Raw genomic sequence first — 8,562 nt, 5'->3', positions numbered from 1 at the left:
ACCCAGTGATCAACTATGTAACTTTACATGGTCTGACACTTCATGGCTGAGTTGCTGTGGTTCCTAAATGCTTCCATTTTGTAATAACAGCACTTACAGCTGATCCCAGAACATCTAGGAAGGAAGAAAGTGTATAAACTGATTTGTTACAACAGTGGTCGATTTCAAAATACTTTAGGTTTAGAAAAACTGCTGGATTGTCTAAAGTGGACTGTATTGTTTTCATAGACAAATTCATGTTAATTGATGTGGACTTGAATACATGTTACTGACATGAAAAATGATAGAACTATCTGTGTTAATAGGTATACTCTAAAACACTTCTTCAGTAGGGAATCAGAGAAGAGAAACACACAGAACTTCTTGCTAGCAAGGGCAGCCTCCCGAACTGAGACTCGCGCTGAGAAACTGCCCCGGTCTTTATTTATACTTCAGTGGGTGCTTGTGTGTGTGTGTGTGCGTGTGTGTGTGGTGTCAGAGTGTGACCCCATAAATGACTTCCCGAAACCTGCTGGCCTCGAAGTCCAGCAGTTCATCAAACCAAAAGGCACTTAGACTAAGACAGATATAGCTACGTTAATCCTACCGTAAAACAATAAGACAAGGTACGACCTCTCCCATACTTCTAGGATGTGGGGGTGAACGCCAGAACACCCTGGAATGTTACAGACCTCCTAGGATGAGACATTCTTTCAATATGCCACCAATTATATACTTCTAAACACAAATGATTACATGCAGTATTCTACCATATGCAAACTTATATCATTAAAAGATTAGAATAGAATAGAATAGAATAGAATAGAATAGAATAGAATAGAATAGAATTCAACTTTATTGTCATTGCACATGCACAGGTACAGGGCAACGAAATGCAGTTTGCAGCCATCCAGAAGTGCTTTAGTGATATAGATATATTACAATATGTATTAGCAATAATATAGATATGTAAGTATATTACAGAAATGGGTCTATTATGATATGTTATAATGTACACGGTATGAAGTATGTTGTGAATATTCTATAACTATAAGTATGTACAGGCTGTAGTGAGTACAAGCTATGTACAGGCTATGAACAGGATATAAATATGAAAAACTATACAGAATATGAGATAAAAAACTTTACAGAAATCTGAGATATACAGTTATACAGAAATGGGAACTATGCAAGTTGTAAACAGTTGTAAATTATACTGACTACTAAATACAATTTTCCGTTGACAATCTGAGTAGCTGCTTTCCTTTAAAAGTCATGTTGAGGAACTAATGAAGACATTGAAACCTGAGGCTCTCTTTTAGAAATCTCTGTTTAATTGGTAGGTTTCTCATTTTACCTCTAGTGATGCACAGTGGTGGGTGGATCCGTATGTGTTTGCCAACTCCTGCATTTATTTATTGTCTTGCATATTTATCACACTTATATGTTTAGATCATTAAACACATTATTATATTAGACAAAGATAACCTAAGTAAATACAAAATAAAGTTAATAACTGATGATTTCATTTAGAAAGGGAAAAAATATTTCACTGTCTGACAAAGTGAAAGGCTAAAAGATCTCAAAAAACAAGTCATCATGCCACAATCAGGCACATGCCACAAACAGCTGAGAAACAAAGTCACTGACATCTATGAATCTGGAAAGGTTTACAGAGCCATATCTAAGGCTTTATAACTCGAGTGAAAAACGGTGAGAGCCATTATCCAGCTTGGAACAGTGGAAACCTTCACAGGAGTGCCTGGCTTACCAAATTTACTCCAAGAGTGGATTGACAACTCATCCAAGAGGTCACAGAAGAACCCCTAACAACACCTAAAGAACTGCAGTCTTCAGTTGTCTTGTTAAGGTCAGAGTTCATGATTCAACAATCTGTCACATCTGACATCAAACTAGCATCATAGTAACTTTAACATATGGTGGTGTGATGGTCTGGGACTGCTTTGCTGCTTCAGGATGTGGACTACATGCTGTAATTGATAAAATCATGAATTCTGTAAATACAGAAAGAAAAAAAGTGCTTGCATGTATGTGTGTGAGATGTAGTATAAAGAACTTTGAGTGCTCAATTTGAGTAGAAAAGGGCTATATTAAAAACCAGTCCTTCTACCAAGTATCGAGCAAAACACCATCTTTCACAACAGCAGCTTAAAGTTACAATTCACCCTTATGGCTTGTTATATTTCACACGAGTGACCATTCATAACCACTGGCAATGGCAGCAAACCTAGAAGCTGTAGTACTGAGAAATATTTTTGTGCTGAAATCACAGTGAACATAAAGTTTTGACACGGTACAATTAAATCCTGAAAAACTGAAATAAATCACACATTTTTAGGGATTTTGCAACCTGAGTAACCCTCATCATTCAGGCCACTCACACATGGACTCTATTCTCAGACCAAGTCCTTTGCACTCTGTCCAAGCACTCGATCCTCTAATGTGTGCCTTTGTTTTGTTTTGTATATATCCCTCTCGATAATATATATTTCTCCTGTTTGTTATTTATTCCTGCTGTCTACTATTTATATTTAATCTGGCACAGTTGGTGTGGAGAACCCATAATTTCATTGTACATGTGCGATGACAATAAAAGACTATTCTATGAACTTAAAACATGCAAAAAAAAAAATCACCTGATGTGGCAAATATGACAATGGATTTATTGACAATAAAGGCACACAGGTAGCAAACACAGTTTATTGTTGTATTTACACATTTTCTTCCTCGTGATTAATTTATCTTACAGTAAAACATTTGCCTATCTTTGTTTTTCTCTACAGTCTTTGGTGAAAGTTCACTTAGTCTTTTATCTGTCATCTTAAACAATGTTCTGTCCAATTAGATGGGAAGATGAGGAGGCGGGTTCTTGATGTCCTCCTGATCTTTTAGTTAGTGGCGTTCTCTCCCACCAACCAGTACGTCCTCATGCGTCCTTTCCCTTTCACTTCAATCTCTCCTCTGAGCTGCAGCTGGAAACAGCTGAACTCCTGCAGAACCTGACGAGTCGCCTCCGACACGTGAATCTTCAGAGCTGCAAAGACACAACAACGCATTACGTCACACCTGGCCGAGCAGGGGATAAAGTGCTCAAGTACAACCACAGCATGACAAATATGTAAGGTCCCAAAACCTGCAGTTCCTCTAATGTTCACCAAAGGCTCCAACAGCAAATCAGTCAGCATAGACACCCATGTTAAAACTTTAGCAGAAATAAACATGTTTACAGCCTGACACACAAACTGGTTTGGCCTGTGTAAATAATTTCTCCCTTCATAACAACTGTAAGAGGGGAGGCTGAAAGTCACCTCTGGCTTTATAAAAATAAAATAGGCAGCAGGTGCAACAAACCAGTATGTGGCTACATCCATCTTTTAGATTCACTTTATTCCTAGAACATACACTAAATGATGTTTTTGTCTTTCGCCATCAGAGTTGATTAGACTAAAGAACCAATCAAGTTAGACCTGTCCTGGTGGACACAGACATGTGATTACTTAGCAGGAAGCAGGCCCTACCCTCCCCAGTTGACTCCATGCGTGACGCTGTATTGACCGTGTCTCCGAACAGACAGTACCTCGGCATCTTCAACCCAACCACGCCAGCACATACCGGACCTGGTGACACACACACCAACACTAAGTCTGCACTGTTATTTTACTGTAGTGTAATGATAGTAGTGATAGTAATGCCGTGTATTGTAGTATTTCTGGCTGCAGTGTATGTAGTACCGCTATGGATGCCAATGCGGAGCCGTAGCTGCTGATTGGGTCGGTGTCGGATCTGGAAGCTCTTGACAGCTTCCAGCAGGGCGAGGGACATGCGGGCGACCTCTCGACCGTGAAGTTTACCGTTCCTGGCAGGTAGTCCTGAGACCACCATGTAGGCATCACCGATTGTTTCTACCTGAAAGGTGAAGATGTACACGGTAAACTGATCTGACTCACAGGTGGGATGTAGCTTAGATTAGCTCAGTTTAGCAAATTGTACCTTGTATACATCAAAGTTGTCTATAATGGCATCAAAACAGGTGTACAAGTCGTTTAATAACGTCACAACCTGCAGGAGGAAAACGCAGACACAGAAGGTGAGTGAGATTTCACACCAAAACAATCAGAAATGTACTGCAATAATAGCTCAAACCAGCAGATGGCAGCCTTATGTTTGCACGTTGTGATCTGAATGTATAGATCAGGCGTCTCCAACTCCAGTCCTCACGAGCTACTGTCCTGCAGCTTCTTCAGCATGCCATCAATTTTGGCAAAGGCCTGGTCACAAGCCACTCATTTGATTTAGGTGTGTTGGAACAAGGATGCATCTAAAAGCTGCAGGACAGTACCTCTCTCCAGGACCTGAGTTGGAGAACCCTCATGTGGATGGTTTCCCTGTAGCTTCCTCCGGGTTAACAACCTGCAGTGGCGTGCTCTCTGCAGACAGAGTGGTGAAGCCAATGATGTCGCTGAAGTAGATGGTGACAGAGTCAAACGCTTCAGCCTGAACTGTCTCTCCTCGTTTTAACTGCTCTGCTACAGAACTGACACATAAATAGGATGTTATAGTACTGCAGTATCCAGTATTTAGTGTAGTATTCAGGGCAGTAGTACTGAAGTATAGTTACTGTGGGAGTATCTGGTACAGCAGGGCCTCCGCCTTCCTCTTTTCCTCATGATAGGCCTGCGTTCGCTCCTCCACCAGCTCCTCCAGGTTATTAGCATACTGCTCCATCCGGGAGAGCAGATTGTCCAGGATGTTAGAGCCATATCCTCTGAAGAGACACATGATTGGACAGAGACAGACAGGGTGACAGGTGTTTGGCTTTCTGTTTTGTGAGTGACCGTTTTTCTACATATTTCTCTCATTTCTCAGCCTCTATTTTAGTGAAAGAACAACATGAATATTTATATTTCAATATTTCTTTACTGGCTGATTTTACAGAGTTACCGGGGACGCTCTCTGCCAGCTCTGTTTAGTGTCCAAACAGAGAGCTGAATAAAAGCTTTGTACAGCTGAGAGCATACTCTGAGATGTTTTGCATGTCTCCTGCTTCAGCATTAATCAGAGCATCATAAAAACCTGTCTCAGAATAAATGTGGGTCCGTCGCCTCTCCCTCACCTGTGCTGCTTCCTGAGCAGGATCTTGATGGTGTTGAAGTCGGGACGCTCGCTCGGCTCTTCACTCCAGCAGCGCTGCATCAGGACACCGAGCTCCTCACTGTGACTGTGGAAGCAGAGGGAGGGGCGGAGGGGTGGGGTGCCACCATGAATCACTGCCTGCACAATCTCTGTTGGAGGGGGGGGGGGGGCATTGGTTGCAAAAGCACACACGTTCAGCAGTAAGAGGTAAGTAGAAACACAAACACTTAAAAACGCTGATGCTCTAATTCTAGAAGACTCAATCCTGTGAATCCTCCTTTGTCTGATCATTTCTTAACATATACATTTACAATAATGGATTACACAGCATTAATACATTATTGGATGTATTATTGGGAATACATTTAATTACAGCAGATGTCTTTCTAAAAGGGTTGTAACTAAGTTTAAGGATATAATTCCTCCACTGTTATCTTCTTCAATACCATGTGCCAACAGAGTGCAGAGTAGCTACGTGAACTCTACCCCCACAATGGTCGATTATCTTTGAACTTGAAGATGTAAAATTATTACATTTGACAGCTGTGGCTGTCAAATGTGAGGGGGACATCCATCCATCACCATACACAAACCTCATGTCATTGAAGTAAGTCTGAAAGAAATCAGCTGATAAACAAATCTACAGAAGCTCCAAACACAGGCTCAGATCTCTTTCATCCTCACGAGGCTGGTTCAGGGTGCTCAGAAAGTCCTGGATGGATTTCCATGAAACAGGATGAACTTTTGGAGTCAATCCTAATGTGGATCCAGGACATTTTGGAGTGATAATTTACCATTGTGAGATAGGTAGGCCTGAGTGCACAAGCAGTGTTCACCTGGAAGTGCTGAAGTATCAAAACAAAGAAATGGTCTGTCTGCTAATTAGACTGGTTCTTATACTTGAGTATGCAAAGCACTTTATACAATATACCCTATTCCCACCTGCTTTCAAACATTCACACTCCGATAAAAACATCACAGAGCAACTCGGGGGGTTGTATCTTGCTCAAGGGCAAGTTGTCACGCAGATCAAGCAGTTAGGGATCAAATCACCAATGTTCCAATTAGCAGATGACCTGCTCTACAGCCACTCCAAAAGTGAACACAAGTAAGAAACTGATGTTTTTAGAAGTTCAGCTGTCAGAACAGAGCTCAGGTGAAGCTGAAAAACGGGGGGGGATCAGAAGTGTATTTCATTAGCAGCAACAGGAGGGAATATAGCAGTTAAAATGATTATGACCACCTGACTCCAGACAAAAACTTTAATTTTTGTTTCCACACGTTGAAGTGAAATAACACAACTCTTCTGTCCTTCAGTTGTTCTTACAGTGAAAAAACTGCTAATTGGTTTGGGACTTGAGAGAGGTCATTGCCGATGGCACCAATTTAGAGATGATAACTCCATTAGGATTGTAGTTGAACTCGAGCAGAAATATCCATGTGAGTAAAGAAACTGGCTGTGGTGCCTGAAGCTGATGCTATTATGAGGTTGCTGCTCGATTCATGCCTCAAATTAAAGTGGAAGATGCTGTAAAACGGTTTTTGGTGCTGTGACATCGCTACAAAAGAAAGCTGCCAAGCATCTAAAAATGGAGCTTTGTCTATCACCTTCTCCCTTATATATTAGAAGCTCAGCATGCGGACAATTGGTGTGAATGTCAAGTCTCGTTTATTTGTCCTACAGCAGCGACTCAGGTCAGACACACATTAATCTATTGACCTATTATTGTAGGGTCTTTATCTTACAATATAAAGCACCTTGAGGTGACTGCTGTATAAATAAGGTTGAACTGAATTAATTTAACCCTGAGAAACACACATTCACCTTTAGGGGAGAGAGAGTGTGAGTCGAGGTAGAAAACTCCTCTGAGCAGAGCCACTTCCTGCAGGATCACTCCAAAACTGTACACATCCCCCTTTTGTGTCCCACAGTTCGGAGGACAATCTATCCTCACCAGCTCTGGAGCTGTCCACAGCTTCCCTGCCAAGTGATCAATAACTGATATCAGTGAAAACAACATCCTCATAGACAGTCTTTAATGTAGAGCGTCAGCTTCAATACATACGTGCATAGTAAGCATGTGTGTCCTCGGGGCAGTTTCTGGTCCTAAGACTCTGCAGGCCATAGTCAGTGATTTTCAGGACAAAGCGGCTGTCCACCACACAGTTGGACGATTTAAGGTTACCATGGGAGATGATGACGCTGTTGTGGAGAAATGCCATTCCCTGGAGGCAAACAGACAGACAGCTGATTCAGGTGAAAAGTCTGAAGCTCTCTAGAATCGAAACATGAGTCCAACATTGATGTCAGAGACCTCGTTCATACTTTTTCATTTACATGTGTTTTCTGTAACCCCACCCCCCAAGCCAAAGAGACAAGTTTTTACCTTGACAATGTCATTAATGAGAGAGTATCTGAACATCCAGTCCAGTGTGATGCTGTCACTCTCCATCAGGTCCTGAGGGACAGACACACACGCATGTTGGCCATTCAGTCCAAGTGAGGTCCTCAGCAGAGATGGGCAGTAACGCGTTACTGTAATCCGATTACTTTTTTCAAGTAACGAGTAAAGTAAGGGATTACTATTGCAAAAACGGTAATGAGATTACCGAGCACCGAGTGCGCAACGACGTAATGGGAAACTCACAGAGAAACTCGCGGATTCTTCAACTGACCACGGCACACCTGCACCAGGGTAAACCTCCGCCTATCCTACTCCTGCTTTACAGGTGAAAATAGAGCAACAGGACCGCTGAGTCTTTGACTTTATTTATTTTCTGCTCTGCTTTACTTGCATCTATTTGAAAGAGTGAGTGTAAACACACACAAAAAAATTATTTTATGTGCTGGAATGTGCAGAAAATAGGTTTAAATATTAAACAAATTTCTTCCAGTCAGAGAATGTTGCATATAATTAAATTTTTGCTTGATGCATAAAGTTAAAAGATTAAAACTAATAAAACAAGTTTTAAAAAGAAACTTTTCCATTTGATTACATTTTGTATGATGGAGTATGCAGAAAAAGTAGAATTGGGCTGAAAGATCTATCACTTTATCACCTATTCAGGTTGTAAATCGTGTTTTTAAAAAGTAACTAAGTAACTAAGTAATTAATTACTTTTGAAAATAAGTAATCAGTAAAGTAACTGGATTACTTTTTTGGGGAAGTAATCAGTAATTAGTTACTGATTACTCTTTTCAAGTAACTTGACCAACACTGGTCCTCAGTGACAGACACTGAGGACACTTCTGCTCTGCGAGGACATTTCTGTGCATGGTTAAAATTGTGTACTGAATACTGAATCACTCAGCAGAGTAATTGCGTCTTTGCTTGTGACTATCTGTAAGCAGCAGCTTCAGCTGATATTTGATATTCATTCTTCCTCCCCACACTAAAAGCATCATCCTCATCTCAGAGCACAAACTCA

At 41.0% G+C, this 8,562-nt stretch overlaps 1 protein-coding gene across 1 annotated transcript; it reads right to left on the bottom strand.

The window, feature by feature from the left end:
- Positions 1–2,566: 2,566 nt before the first annotated feature.
- Positions 2,567–7,825, bottom strand: LOC308391426 (atrial natriuretic peptide receptor 1-like). The gene is made up of 10 exons (XM_080907986.1): positions 7,521–7,825; positions 7,200–7,359; positions 6,959–7,114; positions 5,114–5,282; positions 4,619–4,765; positions 4,411–4,534; positions 3,991–4,059; positions 3,732–3,906; positions 3,519–3,617; positions 2,567–3,034 (listed from the first exon to the last, which is right to left on the bottom strand). Exons 1-10 carry the CDS (start codon positions 7,584–7,586, stop codon positions 2,889–2,891), a joined length of 1,311 nt encoding a protein of 436 aa, XP_080764112.1. The 5' UTR covers positions 7,587–7,825; the 3' UTR covers positions 2,567–2,888.
- Between the last annotated feature and the right edge of the window lie 737 nt (positions 7,826–8,562).

Source organism: Rhamphochromis sp. 'chilingali' (assembly GCF_963969265.1).
Source record: "Rhamphochromis sp. 'chilingali' genome assembly, contig: SCAFFOLD_132, whole genome shotgun sequence".
In the NCBI taxonomy this organism is placed as follows: Eukaryota; Metazoa; Chordata; class Actinopteri; order Cichliformes; family Cichlidae; genus Rhamphochromis; species Rhamphochromis sp. 'chilingali'.
Note: the sequence above shows the minus strand (reverse complement) of the source record. Positions and strands in the feature narration are given on the sequence as shown.